This window comes from Procambarus clarkii, chromosome 49 (genome assembly GCF_040958095.1).
Source record: "Procambarus clarkii isolate CNS0578487 chromosome 49, FALCON_Pclarkii_2.0, whole genome shotgun sequence".
Lineage (NCBI taxonomy): Eukaryota > Metazoa > Arthropoda > Malacostraca > Decapoda > Cambaridae > Procambarus > Procambarus clarkii.
In genome coordinates, this window is record NC_091198.1 from 25,692,824 (window position 1) to 25,715,915 (window position 23,092).

The 23,092-nt window shown below is 40.8% G+C and overlaps 1 protein-coding gene across 1 annotated transcript in view; it reads left to right on the forward strand.

The window, feature by feature from the left end:
* LOC123763348 (neuroligin-4, X-linked) overlaps window positions 1-23,092 on the forward strand; it is a 301,500-nt gene that overhangs the window by 210,484 nt on the left and 67,924 nt on the right. Inside the window, 3 exon segments of the mRNA XM_069303151.1 lie at window positions 6,363-6,499; window positions 6,501-6,524; window positions 12,635-12,841. Coding sequence (XP_069159252.1) covers window positions 6,363-6,499; window positions 6,501-6,524; window positions 12,635-12,841 — 368 coding nt within the window.

Consider the following 23,092-nt stretch of genomic DNA (forward strand, 5'->3'; position numbering starts at 1 on the left):
ATGCTGCTGATGTTATCCTCTTGATATGAGCTTCAGGGGACAGGTCTGGCATGAAATCAACTCCCAGGTCTTTCTCTCTCTCTGACTCTTGAAGTATCTCATCTCCCAAATGATACCTTGTATCTGGTCTCCTGCTTCCTACCCCTATCTTCATTACATTACATTTGCTTGGGTTAAACTCTAACAGCCATTTGTTCGACCATTCCTGCAGCTTGTTCAGGTCTTCTTGAAGCCTCAATCAGTCCTCTTCTGTCTTAATCCTTCTCATAATTTTGGCGTCGTCAGCAAACATTGAGAGGAATGAGTCTATACCCTCTGGGAGATCATTTACGTATATCAGAAATAGGATAGGTCCAAGCACAGAGCCCTGTGGGACTCCACTGGTGACTTCACGCCATTCTGAGATTTCACCCCTCACTGTAACTCTCTGCTTCCTATTGCTTAGGTACTCCCTTATCCACTGGAGCGCCCTACCAGTTACTCCTGTCTGTTTCTCCAGCTTATGCATCAACCTTTTATGGGGTACTGTGTCAAAGGCTTTCCGACAGTCCAAAAAAATGCAGTCCGCCCATCCTTCTCTTTCTTGCTTAATCTTTGTCACCTGATCGTAGAATTCTGTCAAGCCTGTAAGGCAAGATTTACCCTCCCTGAACCCATGTTGATGGGTTGTCACGAAGTCTCTTCTCTCCAGATGTGTTACTAGGTTTTTTCTCACAATCTTCTCCATCACCTTGCATGGTATACAAGTTAAGGACACTGGCCTGTAGTTCAGTGCCTCTTGTCTGTCACCCTTTTTGTATATTGGTACTACATTAGCAGTCGTCCATATTTCTGGTAGGTCTCCCATTTCCAGTGACCTACTATACACTATGGAGAGTGGCAAGCAAAGTGTTCCTGCACACTCTTTCAATACCCGTGGTGAGATTCCGTCCGGCCCAACAGCTTTTCTCACATACAGCTCCAATAGGTGCTTTATGACCTCATCTCTTGTAATTTCGAACCTTTCCAAGGTCACCTGGTTTGCTGCCACCTCTCCTAGCGCCGTGACTTCTCCCTGTTCTATTGTAAAGCCCTCCTGGAACCTTTTGTTGAGTTCTTCACACACCTCTTTGTCATTCTCTGTGTACCTGTCCTCGCCCACCCTAAGTTTCATCACCTGTTCCTTCACTGTTGTCTTCCTCCTAATGTGACTGTGTAGTAGCTTTGGTTCGGTCTTTGCTTTATTAGCTAAATCATTTTCATACCTTTTCTCAGCTGCTCTTCTCACACTAACATACTCGTTCCTGGTTCTGTGGTATCTCTCTCTACTTTTTGGTGTTCTGTTATTACGGAAGTTCCTCTATGCCCTTTTGTTCAGCTCCTTTGCTTTCATACATTCCCTATTAAACCACGGATTCTTCCTTTGCTTCTCTGTTTTTTCCTGTCGGGCTGGGACAAACCTGCTTACAGCCTCCTGACATTTTTGGGTGACATAATCCATCATGTCTTGTACGGACTTGGTTCCGAGTTCTGTGTCCCAATGTGTATCCCATAGGAATTTATTCATCTCCTCATAGTTTCCCTTTCGGTACGCCAGCCCTTTGTTTCCCAGTTCTTTTTTGGGGGTGATAATTCCTAGCTCAACCAGGTACTCAAAGCTCAATACACTGTGATCACTCATTCCCAAGGGGGCTTCCAACTTAACTACCCTTATATCCGACTCATTTAGGGTAAATATCAGATCAAGCAAGGCTGGTTCATCCCCTCCTCTCATTCTTGTCGGTCCCTTGACGTGTTGACTTATAAAGTTTCTTGTTGCCACATCCAGCAGCTTAGCTCTCCATTGTCTTGGCCTCCATGTGGGTCTCTGTTCCCCCAATCTATCTTCCCATGGTTGAAGTCTCCCTTGATTAGTAGTCTGGATCTGTTCCTGCTAGCCACAGAAGCTACGCTCTATTATATTGATGGTGGCCAAGTTGTTTCTATCACATTCCTGTCTGGGTCTTCTGACATTCGGTGGGGGGTTATATATGACTACTACCATAATTTTCTGTCCTCCAGTTTCTATGGTGCCTGATATGTGGTCACTGAAACCTTCACAGTTCTGAATTACCATCTCTTCGAAACTCCACCCTTCTCCTAGTAGCAAAGCTACACCACCTCCTCCTCTCCGTTCTCTCTCTTTCCTCACTACATAGTAGCCCTGTGGAAAGACTGCGTTTGTTATAATTTTCGTTAGCTTTGTTTCTGTGAGTGCTATTATGTCTGGTTTTTCTTCTAGTGCCCATTCTCTGAGTTCACTTGTTTTATTTGTAATCCCATCTATGTTAGTGTAATTAGTTAGTGTGTGTGTAATACAGTGTGTTACTGTGTAAATAGTGTGTGAAACTGTACATATTGTAATTTTAGTGAATTTTTAACAAGTAATATTGCGCCAATAAATATTTATTGTGGACAAATTATTGACACTTGAATCACAGTTCCATGGAACATTATAAACGTTCTACTGTATACATATTGTAAAGGACACAAATATGTATCATATTCGATAAAAACAAAACAAATAAAACCACATTGGAAATACATTGAACAAATAATTGAAAATATATTTGTGGCAACACGCGGTACTTGAATGGCCCGCGCGATCATGTCTGGGCGAGTCACGCACGGGCCACCAGCCCCTGATGACGTCACAACGCACCTTGTCCACGTCCGCACAGCCAACATAAGTGGAATTTGGTATTTATTTTTACATAGACATGTTCAGGGAAGGGAATTTATCATTTTACAAGATAAACATAATTTTTTGGGAACACTTTATTTCATGCGCACAGGGAGAATTTCACAATAAACTCTGTGCAGCATGGTGGTTTAACCGGATGCAGTATACATAGATTTTGCTGAAGCTTTCAATAAGATAACACATGAAAGACTGGCAAGGAAATTACAGGCCCATGTAATAAATGGTAAAATATTAGAATGGATAAAACAATGGTTGAAGGAAAGAAAAAAAGGTCGTGCTAAATGGAAACCAATTTGAATGGAGAAATGTGATAAGGGTGGGGGGGGGGGGGTGCCACAAGGGTTCATTTTGGGACCTTCCCTTTTTGTCATATACATCAATGACATAGATCAGAACATTATAAATCACATCGTCATATTTTCAGACGACAAAGATTTATGGTAAAGTGGGAAATGATAATGATATTGAAGCCTTACAAAGAGATCTACGTGAACTCCACAAATGGTCAGATGACTAGCAAATGCTTTTAAATTTTGACAAATGCAAGACCATCCAGTTGGGCATAACAACCCATGCCACGCCTACCATTAATAGTATTACATTACAGCCGATTGATGAAGTAAATGACCTTTGAGTCAAAATCTACCACTCATTAAAAGTTGCACAACAGGTGGGTGCAGCAATCAATAAAGCTTACCAAACTCTTGGGATAATCAAGCGTACTTTTGTCTGTAAGGAAAAGAAGGTAATGGTTCAACTGTATAAATCTCTGGTGCGCCCACATTTGGATTACTGTACCCAAGCATGAAGACCTCATTTTCAGAAGGACATAGTGGCTCTGGAGCAAATGCAACACCAGGCAACAAAAGTCATTCCAGAGCTAAGTAATCTCCCATACCAGGAATGCTTGAAAGCCACAGGGCTGACAACACTGCAAACCAGACATGACAGGGGGATCTCATTGAAATTTTTAAAATACTGAACAAGTTGGAAGATGTTGATCTGGATATTTTCTTCAGAAGGTCAGATGTAACACAAACAAGGAGCAACGGTTTCAAGCTCAAGCCACAATTTAGGACTAAGAACAGGTGATGCTTTTTCACCCACAGGGTTATTAACCCTTGGAATTGCCTACCCGCCGAAGCTGTAACTGCCAAAATTGTGTTGAGTTAATAATAATAATAATATTAATTATTATTAATGTTTTTTTAGATATTTTTTAGTTTTAGAATATACCTAAAGAAGTTCATCAAGGCAAATGGAGGGACCTTCGACAAGCTGGTGGATTCCTGCCATGATCAAGGTCACTAGGGTTAGTGGTCCTCGGGTAAATCAGGAATAGCAGGAAAGGTGTGGGTTGCAAGACACTATTTTTGAGCTGTTCCAGGAACAGAATTACTTGCGATATTGGTATGCATATTACATTGTAGGCATATGTACAGCACTCAATCACTGTTTTTGGAAGAGTTCCATGGTGGCTTCCCTGTTGCTAGCTGACCGGTTAGCTTCACCTGGCTCAAGTCATGCCAGACCCTTGCAAGTCATTATCAGCCTGTTTCGGCCCTAATGGGACGCAACTGGGTTCTTCTCTGATGGTATTAGAGTTTGGGTATCCGGCCCCAAGTTAGTAGAGGCTTTCAAGGGGGTGAGCTCCGTAATGCAAGTAAAATAAACAGGGGAGGTACATTAAATACACAAGTTTATCACTTTCTCTATATATATAATTCTTTTCCCACCACCATATATAAATTAAAAGTCACAAACGGTAAATATTACTACACAATATATGTCTTCGTCTCCCTCTGAAGACGCTGAACACGTGGCGACGCTCACTTCGTGCAGTCTTGCCTGGTTTCCTATTCCGTGGCACAACCCTCTACAGGTACCAGGAAACCACGATGAATCTACCCTGGTCACAAGCCAGCCAAATCACAATTCCACTGGGTGCCCCGTCGTGAAGGCCCACAACCACAGTCCAGCCTGTAGCAGGCAGGTACCAATCACCCTCGCTGTTAGGCCACTTCACAACGAATACTAGGGTTGGGAGCCCTAGGCAGGAGCCTTGTGTAACTCGCTGGTTACTCTCCTTGGTCGGCACCGCAGTTGGTTGTCTCTTCCACCAGCCAGCCCCGGGTATGGCGAATCCCGTCACTGCCACTCCTCAGGCAGACAATTAAACACTCAGCAGTGCTCGTCCGGTGGCGGCTCACTGCTTCTACAAAGCAGACTGGTGAAGAGACCTCGGCTGCCTTGGGTAGACTGATTCATCATACATCACCGCTATCCTAGGTTGACTTTGTGAAAACAGACACGTCATCAGTACTGGGATACTACATGGGAACCACTAGGCAACATCACTTACTGGCTTTGGTATTAACGTATGGCTATTAGCTCAATAGGTGGCGCTGATGTCCTAAGCACCACCTCACCAGAGGTCAGCACCGGCTACCTCATGAGCTACCAGGACAAGAATCTAGCATGTCTAGCTGGTATATCCTCGGCACAATTAGATGGCATCGTCCATTTGGAAGGGGTTTCGGGAACGGACTCGCAGATGGCGTTGACGTCACTGCTCCGTGTTCCGATGGTGGACTTGGGTTCGTAACAAAGCCTATAAGGAACCATAGGCCAAAACCCGGCCTCAAGAAAGGAGTGCAGAGAACAGGGACTTTTGAGCAACCTAACAGTGAAATAAGCCACTAGGTAAAGCAAAACACAACAGATAACTCTGAAAGCAAAGCACCTAGCACTTTGGTCCCTCACCCACTAGTAGTAACTGCCCACCACCAGGTGTCAGAACCAGGTGCAGCTCCTCAATCATTGGGCGGGTGTTGCAACGTTCACTAGTGTTCCTCAAGTTATTAGCCATTTTGGTCCTGGTTATCAAGTGTTGGTCGTCTTGCAGGGGCCATTTGCTTATGCTTACCTCCATAGGAAAGGTCCTTTATACAAGATATCAGCACTGCTATCCTTTTATATTTTCTTAAGAACACATATTCATTCTGTAGATAAGATTATATATATATATATATATATATATATATATATATATATGTCGTACCTAGTAGCCAGAACGCACTTTTCAGCCTACTATGCAAGGCCCGATTTGCCTAATAAGCCAAGTTTTCAGGAATTAATTGTTTTTCGACTACCTAACCTACCTAACCTAACCTAACCTAACTTTTTCGGCTACCTAACCTAACCTAACCTATAAAGATAGGTTAGGTTAGGTTAGGTAGGTTTGGTCATATATCTACGTTAATTTTAACTCCAATTAAAAAAAATGACCTCATACATAATGAAATGGGTAGCTTTATCATTTCATAAGAAAAAAATTAGAGAAAATATATTAATTCAGGAAAACTTGGCTTATTAGGCAAATCGGGCCTTGCATAGTAGGCTGAGAAGTGCGTTCTGGCTACTAGGTACGACATATATATATATATATATATATATATATATATATATATATATATATATATATATATATATATATATATATTACAGAAAATAAACTTAAAATTGCTATACATAAATAATGTTGTTCGTTTATGATAAATATATTCCATAGATTGCAGTGAAAACAGAACCAATAGAGAATGTGCTTCAGTAACTGTGGTTGTGTTCCCACTGCTGGCAGGAGAGGAGGGGCGCACACCAGTCGACCTACTGCTTGGTGTTGCTGCCACCGACATTCTCGAGGTGTTCAGTGATGCGGAGATCCAGCATGGCTTTGAGGCAGATCACAGAGATCGGCTGCTGCGGACCTTTGTCACCTAACAACTATCGTTATCACTTACAGGTATATTATTCTTTTGTATATTGTCTTAATAACAATTATTATTATTATTATTATTATTATTATTATTATTATTATTATTATTATTATTATTATTATTATTATTATTATTATTATTATTATTATTATTATTATTATTATTATTGATGGTAAAGAAAAGATCCAATACATGTTTAAGTGTATTATTAAACAAAATTTGTGGGTGAATCTATGTGCTATATTAAGGTGCTGTAAACAATGTTCTGTACCTATTACATAATATTGTTTACAGCCCCTTGATAAAGGATGTAGGTTCATCCAAACATTTGACTTAATAATAAACTTAAACTTGAACTGGGAGTTTTCTCACCTCTATTTAAACACTACAGTATTGTAGTAAGTTTCTCCATTATTATTATTATTATTATTATTATTGTTATTATTATTATTATTATTATTATTATTATTATTATTATTATTAAGTCACATCTGGTACTGTTATATAGTCTTAATCCTCTAACTTCACATCCTAATTTAGGTCAATTTCTGTGTGAGCATAAAATTACAAAAATTCTTTTTCCTTTCTACAATGGAAAAGATTTATTTCTGATGTTGAGGAAATAAAATTAAATTGTAATCATTTTAGTTTAACCATAGTGAGGTGAACAAAAATGAAACGTTCAATTCTGAGAATTAATTTTCTTGCTATCTGTAATAGATTTCTCATCACTAATATCTTCCAGGTCCATTGAAATCCCTGAAGTTTAGTATGGAGTCAGTGGTTCCTAGCATGGAAGTCAGTAAATGAATGATGATGTACCTGACATGGTGACAATTTTTGTACTAATTTCCAGAAAGGAAGCTAATGTTTTCATGATATTTTTTCCAATATGCCAAACAGTTACCACAGATCTTAAGTTTTGAATGATGTCCACATAAAATCTTGAGGACTTTTGAACATTAGAGGGATATTAAATCTCTCACAGGCAATATGCTCACGGGTAAATTGCTTGAGGACAACAAGAGCAGTTAGAAGGTCAATAAAGTAACATTGCCATTAATACCCTATTACAGTGCAATACTATAGTAGAGTATAATTTGGATAATAATTCTAGCTAGCTATTATTGCCATTAATATAATCTTAGACTTCAATATAGTAATAATTTCCTGAAAGTCATAATTTTTCTGTTGGTAAACTTCCAGCTTACTCTGGTAACATAATTTGTAGATAATATATTCGGGAAATGCAGCTCCTATTGCAATGTCCCATTTCATACTCACTGATTATCTTTCTGCACTTCTTGCATTAAATATGAAATATGATTCAATGATACATTAAACTGTATCATCCAGTCACTCCAACATAGTGGTCATACAGTGAATAGCTAAACAAATTGACAGTTTGAGAACTACTGTACAGTATGTGAGTTTTAGCAAAAAAAATAGCAGTGAATATAATGAAACCCCATTTTCTGGGCGAGCCTCGGAGACTCCCTGAAGCTATCAAGCTAACATGTGCAATACTAGCTTGGTGCCATCAGTCCCTGGGGTTCAAGTGCTTACCGGGGACCACGAGCCAGAACCAGGCTTTCCCTGAGAGAGGCGCTGAGAGCAATGACCATATAAGCACTCTACATTTAGAATTTGTCATGTCTGCCTTCGACCGGGGATATCACCACGAAGGTACGTGAAACAATACAAACCTCTAACTGGTTAAAATTCCATCCTACTTCTGATCAGAGCCAAAGATCTCCTCCCCCCCAAAAAGAAAACAGAGTAACAAGCAATTCGTTATCCAACTAGCACACCCGCGCTAGTTGGATGACGTTAGTGTCCTACCCCCTTCCCCCCTCCCTTCCCCGACAGAGGGAAGGGGAAGCCCGCTCAGGCAAGCCAGCCACTCTACCTCTCCGTTTGTAGAATGATGAAAACTGCTGACTGAAGGGAGGGAGGGAGGAAGTCAGGGAGCCTCCGGGGCATGCCCAGAAAATGGCGTTTCATTACATTCAATGCTGGTTTTCTGTGGGAAGCCTCATCGGCTCCCTGAAGCTAATTACCCCACAGATAAGTCGAAACAGGGAGGAGGCAGCAGTGTAAGTTTCACGATAAAGATGAGACAACAGACAACTACAGACATTTCAAAGCAACACAAGGCCACAGAGGGTTCAGAACGTTGACAAGATATCTGGCGGCCAGGACCCTGTTCGATTTCCAAAACCCCCATTCCCGAATGTTGACTCAAGACAGCTACCAAAAACAGCAGCAAGAGCAGCTTAATTCCTCACATCATGGGCACGAGGGCAACCTGCAGGCTGGCTAGACTTGATAACCCTGTAGACAACCTGAGAGACACGAGCCCTGGAACAGGGATCTAGGGAAACCGGGTTCACCCAGACGTCAGATGTACAATCCAAGGACTGGACGTCAGACGTCCAGTCCTTGAATTGTACTGTAGTTTGTTATATATTACTAAGATATATTTTATAAGAGTAATGCTGTTGAAACTGGATCAGGCTAAGTAGATATATCAGTTATGTCAGGTGGTATGTAATTTGGGCAACTGAGGATCATAGAATATTATTATTGTGCTGCAGTACGTGACAGATTCCTCACCCACTATTTATGTATTACACCTCCAACCTGTTACTTGGGTTAGTGTGCCATTGTGCCGGGTTGGAGCCTACTGTCAGCTAGTCCTAAGTATTAGCAGTAACTGATTTTGATAGCTGTGAAGGTTCTTGAAGTTCATTGATGTGACTAATTGAACTGTGTGATGAAGCTCTTTGTTTTGATGAAAGTATCAGTTGTATACTAGTGTACATCAGTTGTAAGTAGAGAATGTTAGTTCACATTGTTTTACAGTGATCTGTTTATATGATCTAGTAAACTGGCATTGTTTAAACCAGCCTCTTTAACTTACCCTAGGCACTTATTGAAAATTGGTCAGGCTTTGGTCGGCCAGCGATGCTGTGGATCATGAGGTCATGACAGCTGAGAAGAGTACCGCAGGTAGGACACCATTAATAAAGTCGCCTGATTACCATACAAATAGGTGATACACCCACGTCAGAAAAACCAGATGCAAAGCATGGAAGAGTAAGCCAAACCAGCAAGTTATCTCACCGGCCTGACTTGCTGAAAGAGGCGCAGCTGCGGAAAAACCGTCAGGTTCGGACACTGAGCAAGTAGCGGCTGAAACCAAAGCTGGGCTGGCCTCCATGGGGCCTGGAGAACCATTCTCCCCAATAGGATTCGAGCCAAGCCTAGAATCTGAAACAACAGCTGGACCGGGAAATGAGGGTACAGGAAATCCCACTTTAACCAGTCCTGCCAGAAAGCATCTACCGCGAAAGCCTCTTCCGGGTGCCTGAATGTCCAACACAGCCAAAGGAACGAGCTGGCGTCGACCATCCACTCCGTGGAAAGATGAATGAACTCAGACACACCATCAACGAGGATGTTGGACATCCCCTTGAATGTAAACTGCACATAGAGCTAAGCCCCAAGAACTCAGCAGAAGAGCTATCTGGAGCGACCAGCCCCCTAAGAGCCATGAACCATAGAACCCCCCCCCCACCCCACCTCGGTTGAAACAATGAAGCACAGGGGAGCAGTCCAAATGGAGTCGAATCACTGAGCCCCGAGGCAATCGAATCTGCCACCACGCCTGCCACACAGCTGCAAACTCTCACACCGTGCTATGAGCTCAACAGAAAGGGGCTGTCCCGAAGATACCAGAACAGCCCCTGAAACCACACCATGCCCATCGGAAAAACCAGCATGGCAAAGTTCAGGTTTCCGCACAGCTGTTTCTGCACAGCAACTGCCGAGTGACCCAGGTCCACCTCAAAAACAGTAGATGATGGAACTACAGCTGAAGCAAAGCTGCATGAGGGAAAGAAACGGACGCTGTCCAAGAATCCCACACGAGGCCCAGCAAAGTCTGAACCCAGGACAAAACCAGATGGGATTTCCACCAGTTACCAGGAACCTGAACCTGGCAAGCTGGGAAAGAACCACGTCCCTGGTAAGCAGATATGCAGACCTGCTGGGAGTCCATTCCAACTAATCGTCAATGTAGGCCAGAACCCGAATACCTAGCAGATGAAGACAGGCCACAATAAATCTGTTTAAATGTGTGAATATGCAAGGTGCCAGATTCAGACTGAATGGAAGGCAACGAAATACTTTCGACACCCAAGATGAGAGGTAAAAAACATAGAAACCGCCTCCTGGAGGATCAGTGCAAACAGCTCAGCAGGGCAGTTGACGCCTCAGCAGTTGAAACCAGAACCCTGGCCAAAGGGCCTCCACTCAATGCCTCCACATCCTCCGAAAGCCAGTCCGAGGACAGCTTGAGAAGACTGAAGAAGCGCAAGACCTAGGCCAAATGACCACGAGTTTGAGAGTTATCCGCCACCAAGGCAGCCGAAACAGAGGGGACTTGAGCATGTACGTGCACCAGACCCACATCATGGGAAAGCACAGAGGCAAAGAGGCATTCATTGAGGAACTCCAAAGAACCCCCAAGAACACTTGCAACACTGAGAAAACCTCCCGCATCTCAAGTGTGCGGGTCAGACAAAACCTGCGCAAAGCACTCAAAGAGACAAAAAAGGCAGTCCACTAACCAGGAAGACTCTGGAACCTTGTACCGCACCCAATACGGGGAAGTAGAACCAAACTCAAAGGAAGACGGATCCATTGTAGAGGTGTAAACCGGGTCTCACAGGCAGTAAGCACCAAGGGCCTCCCGGACCATCTGCAGGGAAAATCCGAGAGGAAGGAGACCTCCAGAAGGATGCAGCCTAGGAACCCAAAGGAACCCAGAAATGAACCGGGAGGGGGGGGGGAGGAGCCGCCCCCATCTCAAATTCATGCAGAGACGGAGAATACGAAAACGCCTGGAACCTGCAAAAATACACCCTGCCCATATGGCACAAGGGCCCAGGCAGGATCAAAAGGAGCCCAAGCACTCCAAGCAGACTGCCCCCATGCCCCAAGAACCCCTGATACAGACCATGGGAAGAGCCCATATCCACACCCACCACCCTTGAAGACAAGGCAGAGTCCTGGGGAAAAGCTTCAAAAAGATTGGTTGACTCCAAAGTCTTGTCGGGGAAATCGGGCTCATCCTCCATCCCCGAGTTGGAAGGACAACCCCCTGAGCCTCATCCAAGGTCAACCCCCCGAGCCTCATCCCATGTTAAACCATACCCTGGCTCTAAAACCCTCAGATGTTTGGGAGTCAAAAGCAGGGGGAAGGGAGGAGCAGGGTGAACCACATCCACCTGAGAAGGAAGCAAGGGTGCGGACTGAACCACAGTTGAAGTAACCAATGCCCCTAAATCCTGGTCCCTAAAATCTAAGTGAGGCAGCTCCAGGGCTTCCAACTGGGCAACTAATCTGGCTCGTTGCATCAAAGAATACCTAACATGCTGCTAATTAAGAAAACTGCTGTCTGACTCCGAATATCCTCAGACAAGGAATGGGTAAACTGAATAGCAAGTTGAGAACAAGTCCCACAAGACTCATGGTCGCAGGTGTCTCTGATCCAACAGGCAGTATGACGAGGCAGGATGAATGATCGTCATCACATCAGAGGCAATGAACAACTCCTTGTTGTTCAGCCAGTGGGGCTCGCATGAGCGGGATACCCATTCCTCCTCTCGGTGGAAGGGGGGCACTAACAAGCGGGCGTCCTGCTTGGATGCCGATTTGCTTGTTTCTTTGTTTTCTTTTTTTTTTTGGGGGGGGGGGAGTTCTTTGGCTTTGTTTGGACGTGGGTTGCAATTTTAACCAGTTTGAGGTTTTTATTGTATTGTTTCGCCTACCTTTCTGTTGGTATCCCTGGTTGATGGCAGACATAACAGACTCTAAATATTGAGTGCTCATATGGCCATTGCTTCCTGCACCTCTCTGAGGGAGCCAGGTACTAGCTCGTGGCCCTCGGTAGGCACTAGAACTCCAGGGACTGATGGCACCAAACTAATATAGCACATATCAGTTTGATAGCATCTGGGAGCCGACGGGGCTCCCCACAGAAAAATAAAATTTTTGACATCCTCTGATGTATTTAATATTTCTAGAAATAACATCAATGGTAAGATGGTATTAATGGATCTGTTTGTAGGAAATCGTGCTGGCTATTACAGCAGAGTACACAGACTGGGCGCGGCCAGTTCAACACCCAGTACACATTCGGGACCTGACGGCAGAGGCTCTCCACGATGCTGCCTTTGTCTTCCCTGTCACAGTAGCTGCCAACCAGCTCTACACTCCCGCAAGAACAGCTTTCCTCTATGTCTTGGACTACCGTCCGGATGAGCCTGACCCTGAGGTATGTTCATGAAGACCAAGGTCATAAAATACAGTGTAGCATTTTCTTCATTTTCTTTACAGCCAAAACAAGGCAGTGCCTACCTAGTCATGGCTAGAAGGAATTTGTTCATTGTTCCCATATGGTTGAATATGGATCACCCAACAAGCAAAATTGGTCCAAAGAAGCACTTTTTGGTGTAGATCTCTGACATCATTTGACTAGGCAAAATACAGTTGAAACTGAAATTCCATTTGAGACCTAATATTTTATATTTATATTTTATATTATTTAATTTTATTTATATTAAGACCCTAGTATTTTATATTTATATGTGTACTAAAGTGTTACAGTTAAATTAATGTGCTTATTGACGAGCATGAGAGTATGATGGACATATGTAAATATTTTGATGAAACATTAAGTTGATGAGATATATATATATATATATATATATATATATATATATATATATATATATATATATATATATATATATATATATATATATATATATATATATATATATATATATATATATATATATATATATGACGACTGAAAACTCACACCCCAGAAGTGACTTGAACCCATACTCCCAGGAGCAACGCAACTAGTAACTACAGGACGCCTTAATCCGCTTGACCATCACGACCGGACAAAAGGAAGTGATAGCCGAAGCTATTTAAACCACTTCCCCGTCAGCACTCGAATGGTAATCTTGGGCATAGCATTTTATCAAATCACCTCATTCTTTGGGGCACACGTGAGGAACACAAATGCAAACAAGCCTGAATGGTCCCCAGGACTATATGCGACTGAAAACTCACACCCCAGAAGTGACTCGAACCCATACTTCCAGGAGCAACTCAACTGGTAACTACAGGACGCCTTAATCCGCTTGACCATCACGACCGGACAAAAGAAAGTGATAGCCGAAGCTATTTGAACCACTTCTTACTTGAGTTTTCAGTCACATATAGTCCTGGGGACCATTCAGGCTTGTTCGCATTTGTGTTCCTCACGTGTGCCCCAAAGAATGAGGTGATTTGATAAAATGCTATGCCCAAGATTACCATTCGAGTGCCGGTGGGGAGGTCATTCAAAAAGCTTCGGCTATCACTTCCTTTTGTCCGGTCGTGATAGTCAAGCGGATTAAGGCGTCCTGTAGTTACCAGTTGCGTTGCTCCTGGGAGTATGGGTTCGAGTCACTTCTGGGGTGTGAGTTTTCAGTCGCATATAGCCCTGGGGACCATTCAGGCTTGTTCGTATATATATATATATATATATATATATATATATATATATATTAATATGATTAGGAGGAAAATTGAAACAGGAATTTCCTTAAGTACTTTCTTATATTAAAACATCTTCAGAAGGAGTGATTTTTACAGGTCAAGTATTGGACATAAATAGGCAGGAGAGAATGGTGGAGTGAGGTGAGGTACAATAAAAAAATGAATGGGAATTAGTTAGACACAAATATGAGCTACACAAGAAATCCTGAAGGCCTATTGGCCCATACGATGCAGCTCCTATCCATACCCACCAACAGGCCCATGCATGGATTATAATAGCATAAGACAGTAAATATTTACAATGAATTAGTGAGACAAATGTGTTCCAATGATCCTAATCAAATCGCCTTTTAATTGATCTATCAATAATGGATCTAAGTTATATAGACCACTGCTAATGTTCAAATTACTTTCTTTTGTAATATGTATCAAAGCAGATTCAATTATGTTTCTGTTATAAGTGCTTTTACAATTCGTTATTGAAGAAGCCATCTCCCAATCAATTTGGTGAGCATCTTCTGACAGATGAACAAAGCATTAGACAATTGGCCATGTCTTTCAGAGTATTTATGTTGCGAAATTCTACATTTCAAATCTTTAGATGTTTGCCCAACATAGAACTTATTACAGTCTTTACAAGGTATTTTTTAAATGACACAATTATCACTACGAGCGCTGTTCCTAAGTAATAGCTTACCAACAGTTTTTAACATAAGAACATAAGAACAAGGTAACTGCAGAAGGCCTATTGGCCCATACGAGGCCACTCCTATCTATAACCACCCAATCCCACTCATATACATGTCCAACCCACGTTTGAAACAATCGAGGGACCCCACCTCCACCACGTTGCGTGGTAATTGGTCCCACAAATCAACAACCCTCTTACTCTAAACTTATCCAATTTACACCCATTGTTTCGTGTTCTGTCTTGTGTTGATACTTTTAATACCCTATTAATATCCCCTTTGTTATGTCCATTCATCCACTTAAGAAAATAAGAACATAAGAACAAAGGTAACTGCAGAAGGCCTATTGGCCCATACGAGGCAGCAACTATCTATAACCACCCAATCCCACTCATATACTTGTCCAACCCACGCTTGAAACAATCGAGGGACCCCACCACCACGCTACGTGGTAATTGGTTCCACAAATCAACAACCCTGTTACCGAACCAGTATTTACCCAAGTCTTTCCTAAATCTAAACTTATCCAATTTATACCCATTGTTTCGTGTTCTGTCTTGTGTTGATACTTTTAATACCCCACTAATATCTCCTTTGTTATGTCCATTCATCCACTTGTAAGCCTCTATCATGTCACCCCTAACTCTTCGCCTTTCCAGTGAATGCAATTTAAGCTTTGTTAATCTTTCTTCATATGGACCATTAAAAACAAAGGGGAAGATAGACCATATCAACACTTTCGACAGCCTCCTCCATGGGAAGAATAGACTCTAAAGATAATCATTGAAAGATTACCAGTTAAAAAATCAGCATGTGACCCACAGAGGCTCAAGGAAGTAATAGAGCAACAAATGGAAACTATCTCTAGACCCACATCGACTCACATCTTCACAGATGGATCAGTTGATCAAGAAAGAGGTTCTGCTGGGGCAGCAGTTTACACTACCAACCATGAAGCCTACTGGAGCATGAATAGTGAGTGCTCAACATTGCAAACAGAATTATATGCCCTGAAGGAGGCAATAAACTATACAATTGAGAATAATTTACATGATGTCATCATTCATACAGACTCTAAATCTTCGCTCCAGGCATTGTTATCCAGTCAGCACAGAGATAATATACAACTCCTCACAAATTCAACATATAGGAAAAGATGCCCATAATCGAGGGCTGTCAATCACCCTAAATTGGATACCAAGTCACACTGGCATAGAGGGTAATGAAAAGGCAGACTCACTAGCAAAAACTGCCACTGCTCTACCTGTTGTACAGGTTCAAATACCTCCAAGTTTCTCACAGATAAAGGAGCAAATCAAGAAGAAAATATTCTCAACTATCAAAAGTCGCCACAGAGCCAAAGTAGCGGAAGGAAGATCCACTGCGATATGGTACGAACAAGCCACTGGTTACTCCTCTTTCAAGCCTGGCAAAAAGATATCCAGAGACAATGCAGTAGCCATACACAGACTCAGACTTGGGTACAAGTGCTGCTGGGAGGTAATGAACCGAATAGTTAAAGAGTGTCACATCTGTGGAACAGAAGCAGAGGCGCCACTATTGTACTACTTACTGGAATGTGAAGCTACTGAAGCCCTGCGCATCAAACTCAACATTAATCCAACGACTGCAGCTGCATTAGATGCACATTCCACCGCGACTACAATGATTAGAAAAGCTGTTGAGGAATGGGACTCATTAGTGAGCATTCTGCATCTACATCCGCCACCAAGATAATGTTAATAAAACAAGATTAAAACCAGAGCAATAAAACAGAAGCGACAAATAAGCAGGGAAAAGGGAGAAGTCCTCTCCTCCATTTTAAACTTAGACCTAAATATCACAGGAAAAAGGTTATCATGTATAACCAAACTCAATTACGGGCTCACCATAGCCCGTGCTACATGGACACTCCATCCTGAATAGCTAAATCTTTAACAACAACAACATTTCTTCATATGAAAGGTTTCTAATTTGGGGAATTAACTTAGTCATCCTACGCTGGATACTTTCAAGTGAATTTATATCTATTCTATAGTACGGCGACCAAAACTGAACTGCATAATCTGAATGGGGCCTAACCAGAGCAAGATATAGCTGAAGAACAACACCAGGTGTCTTGTTACTAACGCTTCAATTAATAAATCCCAGTGTCCTATGTGCCTAATTAAGAACATTCATGCATTGATCCTTTTGTTTTAAATTCTTACTTATCATAACTCCTAGATCCCTTTCGCAATTCAACTTCGCAATCTCAACACCATTTAGCTCGTGTCTTGTAACTCTATCATCATTACCTAGCCTCAAAACTTTACAGTTATCAGCATTAAACTGCATCTGCCAATCCTTTGACCATTTCAAAACCCTATTTAGATCAACTTGAAGTGATAGTGAGTCTTCTTCTGTGTTAATTTCTCCGCCAATTTTTGTATCAACGGCAAATTTGCAAATGTTGCTACTCAAATCTGAATCTAAATCATTGATATATATTATAAACAACAGAGGTCCCAGGACAGAGCCCTGAGACACTCCACTTACAACATTTTCCCACTCTGTCTTAACCCCATTTATACTAACTCTCTGTTTCCTTTGGAATAGCCATGCCCTAATCCAACTTAATAAAGCACCTAACATACCATGCGCCTCTATTTTTTTAATCAGTCTTTCATGTGGCACTGTATCAAAAGCTTTGCTAAAGTCAAGGTACACAACATCACAATCCCTACCACTATCAACTGCCTCAACTATGCTGGAATAAAAATATAGCAAATTTGTTAAACATGATCGGCCATTTGTAAAACCATGTTGCGACTCATTTATTAATTTATGTTTTTCAAGATGAAGACGAATTTTATTTGCAATTATCGATTCAAGTAACTTTCCCACAATAGACGTTTGGCTAATTGATCGATAGTTTGACGCAAGTGATCTATCTCCTTTCTTAAAAATTGGTATCACATTAGCAACTTTCCATAACTCTGGCACGCTGCCTAACTCTATTGATTTATTAAATATGGTAGAAAGTGGCTCGGAAAGCTCTTCTTTGCACTGTTTAAGCACCCTGGCACACACTTCATCCGGCCCTGGGGATTTGTTTGGTTTGAGTTTAACTATTTGTTTAATTACATCCTCCCGGGTAACTGCTAAACTAATCAACCTGTCCTCGTCCCCACCCACATAGACTTGTTCGGCTGAAGGCATATTGTTAAGTTCCTCTTTAGTAAATGCAGATATAAAATATTTTTTAAAAATACTACTCATCTCTTCATCATTATCTGTTAATTGACCTGTCTCAGTTTTTAATGGACCTTTCCTTTCCCTAATCTTTGTCCGGTATAACTGGAAAAACCCTTTAGGATTTGACTTCGCTTGCTCTGTTATGCGAACTTCATAGTTTCTTTTTGCTTTCCTGATCTCTTTTTTAGTATTTCTAACCAGTTGTACGAATTCCTGCTCTAAACCAACTTCCCTATTCTTAATCCTTTTGTACCATGCTCTCTTTTTAAATATAAGGTTCTTCAGATCCTTTGTTATCCACTTTGGATCATTAGTATTCGATCTATTCAATTTATGTGGTATACTACATTCCTGGGCTTCGCTTAGAATATTTTTAAAAAGGTTATATTTTGAGTCCACATCGAAAACCCCTTTTACGTCACCTATCGCTGGGTTCACGTCTAGCTCCAAGACCGGCCCACAACCCATACCCAAGACTTTCCAATCTATTTGACCCAATAAATTTCTTAGGTTATTGAAATTAGCTTTTCGAAAATCTGGCACTTTAACATAATTTTCTCCTACCGATCTATTCCATTCTATGCTAAATCTGATTTCTTTATGGTCACTGTTCCCTAGCTCACTCCCTATTTCGATGTCCTTAATTTGTGTTTCCCTGTTAGTTAACACTAAATCTAAAATATTATTTTCCCGCGTTGGTTCCTTAATGTGTTGCGTAAGAAAGAAATCGTCAATTAATTCTAGAAAATCTTCTGCTTCATTATTCCCCGTTTTGTTCAACCAGTTTATTCCACTAAAATTAAAGTCACCCATGACATAAATACTGTTAGATCTAGATGCTCTAGAAATTTCATCCCATAGATGCTTTGCTTCCATTCTGTCTAAATTTGGTGGCCTATATATAACTCCTATTATACTATTATTTGCTTTTTCGTTTAATTCTATCCAAATAGTTTCTGTGTGTGGCTCAGATTTGATTCCCTCTTTGAGACTACATTTCAAATTGTCCCTAACGTATATGGCTACTCCCCCTCCTCGTCTAATATATCTATCTGTGTGAAATAGTTTGAATCCATTTATTTGATATTCAGCTAATAGTTCTCTATTTTTCTACATTCATCCATGTTTCGGTAAGCGCGATAATATCTATTTTTTTCTGTGCAGACAAGAGCATTTAATTAGTTTATTTTATTTCTTATACTTCTACTGTTAGTGTAATATACCCCTAAGTGAATTGTTATTTTGAGGCCCTTCAATTTCCCTGATCATTTTGCCAATTCCTTTCTCCCCCAAACAAATATTTGTATTACCTCCTTCCTCCAAATCAATTCCCATACCACTATCTACTAACAGTTTAAACCCAAACAAACACCTCTAACCACTGGTTCCAACGAGTTCGCAACAGCAACAACCCCAGCCCTCCATAGATGCACCCTCTTTTACATGAACTTGTATACCTCTATCATGTCACCTCTAACTCTTCGCCTTTCCAGTGAATGCAAGTTAAGCTTTGTTAATCTTTCTTCATATGAAAGATTTCGAATTTGGGGAATTAACTTAGTCATCCTATACTGGACACGTTCAAGTGAATTTATATCCATTCTATAGTATGGCGACCAAAACTGAACTGCATAATCTGAATGGGGCCTAACCAGAGCAAGATGTAGCTGAAGAACAACACCAGGTGTCTTGTTACTAACGCTTCAATTAATAAATCCCAGTGTCCTATTTGCCTAATTATGAACATTCAGGCAATGATCCTTTTGTTTTAAATTCTTACTAATCATAACTCCCAGATCCCTTTCGCAATCTCAACACCATCCAGCCCGTATCTTGTAACTCTATCATCATTACCTAGCCACAGAACTTTACATTTATCAGCATTAAACTGCATCTGCCAATCCTTTGACCATTTCAAAACCCTATTTAGATCAACTTGAAGTGATAGTGAGTCTTCTTCCATGTTAATTTCCCTACCGATTTTTGTATCATCTGCAAATTTGCAGATGTTGCTACTCAAACCTGAATCTAAATCATTTATATATATTATAAACAACAGAGGTCCCAGGACATAAGAACATAAGAACATAAGAACAAAGGTAACTGCAGAAGGCCTATTGGCCCATACGAGGCAGCTCCTATTCTATAACCACCCAATCCCACTCATATACTTGTCCAACCCATGCTTGAAACAATCGAGGGACCCCACCTCCACAATGTTACGCGGCAATTGGTTCCACAAATCAACAACCCTGTTACTGAACCAGTATTTACCCAAGTCTTTCCTAAATCTAAACTTATCCAATTTATATCCATTGTTTCGTGTTCTGTCCTGTGTTGATACTTTTAATACCCTATTAATATCCCCCCGGACAGAGCCCTGATGTACTCCACTATCAACATTATCCCACTCTGACTTAATTTATACTAAATTTCTGTTCCCTTTGGAATAGCCATGCCCTAATTCAACATAATATAGTACCCCCAATACCATGAGCCTCTATTTTTTTAAGCAGTCTTTCATGTGGCACTGTATCGAAAGCTTTGCTAAAGTCAAGGTACACAACATCACAATCCTTACCACTATCAACTGCCTCAACTATGCTGGAATAAAAAGATAGCAAATTTGTTACACATGAACGGCCGTTTGTAAAATCATGTTGCGACTCATTTATTAATTTATGTTTTTCAATATGAAGACGAATTTATTTGCAATTATCGATTCAAGTAACTTTCCCACAATAGACATTAGGCTAATTGGCCGATAGTTTGACGCAAGTGATCGATCTCCTTTCTTAAAAATTGGTACCACATTAGCTACCTTCCATGACTCTGGCACTCTTCCTAACTCTATTGATTTATTAAATATGGTAGACAGTGGCTCGGGAAGCTCCTCTTTGCCTTCTTTAAGCACCCTGGCAAACACTTCATCCGGCCCTGGGGATTTGTTTGGTTTTAGTTTTACTATTTGTTTAATTACGTCCTCCCTGGTAACTGCTAAACTAATCAACCTGTCCTCGTCCCCACCCACATAGACTTGTTCGGCTGAAGGCATATTGTTAAGTTCCTCTTTAGTAAATACAGATATAAAATATTTATTAAAAATACTACTCATCTCCTCGTCATTATCCGTTATTTGACCTGTCTCAGTTTTTAATGGACCTATCCTTTCCCTAGTCTCAGTTCGATATAACTGAAAAAACCTTTAGGATTTGTCTTCGCTTGCCCCGCTATGCGAACTTCGTAGTTTCGTTTTGCTTTCCTTATCTCTATTTTAACATTTCTAACCAGTTGTACGAACTGGTACAGCCGCAGCGTTAGTAACAAGACACCTGGTGTGGTTGACACCGAGCCACTGTGGTTCTCAAGCTATATCTTGCTCTAGTTAGGCCCCATTTAGATTATGCAGTTCAGTTTTGGTCGCCATATTATAGAATGGATATAAATTCACTTGAACGTGTCCAGCGTAGGATGACTAAGTTAATTCCCCAAATTAGAAATCTTTCATATGAAGAAAGATTAACAAAGCTTAAGTTGCATTCACTGGAAAGGCGAAGAGTTAGGGGTGACATGATAGAGGTTTACAAGTGGATGAATGGACATAACCGGGGGGATATTAATAGGGTATTAAAAGTATCAACACAGGACAGAACACGAAACAATGGATATAAATTGGATAAGTTTAGATTTAGGAAAGACTTGGGTAAATACTGGTTCAGTAACAGGGTTGTTGATTTGTGGAACCAATTGCCGCGTAACATTGTGGAGGTGGGGTCCCTCGATTGTTTCAAGCACGGGTTGGACAAGTATATGAGTGGGATTGGGTGGTTATAGAATAGGAGCTGCCTCGTATGGGCCAATAGGCCTTCTGCAGTTACCTTTGTTCTTATGTTCTTATGTTCTTAACTCCTGTTCTAAACCAACTTCCCCATTCTTAATCCTTTTGTACCTCGCTCTCTTTTTACCTATAAGGTTCTTCAGATCCTTTGTTATCCACTTTGGATCATTAGTATTCGATCTATTCAATTTATATGGTATACTACATTCCTGGGCTTCGCTTAGAATAGTTTTAAATATTTTATATTTTGAATCCACATCGAAATCCCCTTTTACGTCACCTGTCGTTGGGTTCACGTCTAGCCCACACCCCATCCCCAAGACATTCCAATCTATTTGACCCAAAAAATTTCTTAGGCTATTGAAATCAGCTTTTCGAAAATCAGGCACTTTAACAGAATTTTCTCCTACAGATCTATTCTATTCTATGCTAAATCTGATTTCTTTATGATCACTGTTCCCTAGCTCACTCCCTATTTCGATGTCCTTAATTTGTGTTTCCCTGTTAGTTAACACTAAATCTAAAATATTATTTCCCTGCGTTGGTTCCTTAATGTGTTGCGTAAGAAAGCAATCGTCAATTAATTCTTGAAAATCTTCTGCTTCGCTATTCCCTGTTTTGTTCAACCAGTTTATTCCGCTAAAATTAAAGTCACCCATGACATAAATACTGTAAGATCTAGATGCTCTAGATATCTCATCCCATAGATGCTTTGCTTTCATTCTGTCTAAATTTGGTGGCCTATATATAACTCCTATTATAATATTATTTGCTTTTTCGTTTAATTCTATCCAAGTAGTTTCTGTATGTGGCTCAGTTTTGATTCCCTCTTTGAAACTACATTTCAAATTGTCCCTAACATATATGGCTACTCCCCCTCCACGTCTAATATATCTATCTGTGTGAAATAGTTTAAATCCATTCATTTCATATTCAGCTAACACCTCTCTATTTTCTACATTCATCCACGTTTCGGTAAGTGCAATAATATCTTTTTTCTGTGCAGACAAGAGCATTTAAATAGTTTATTTTATTTCTTAGACTTCTAGTGTTAGTGTAATATACCCTAAGTGAATTGTTATTTTGAGGCCCTTCTCTTTCCCTGATAATTTTGCCAATACTTTTTTCCCATAAACACATACTTTTATTACTTCCTTCCTCCAAATCAATTCCTATACCACTATCTTCTAACAGTTTAAACCTAAAC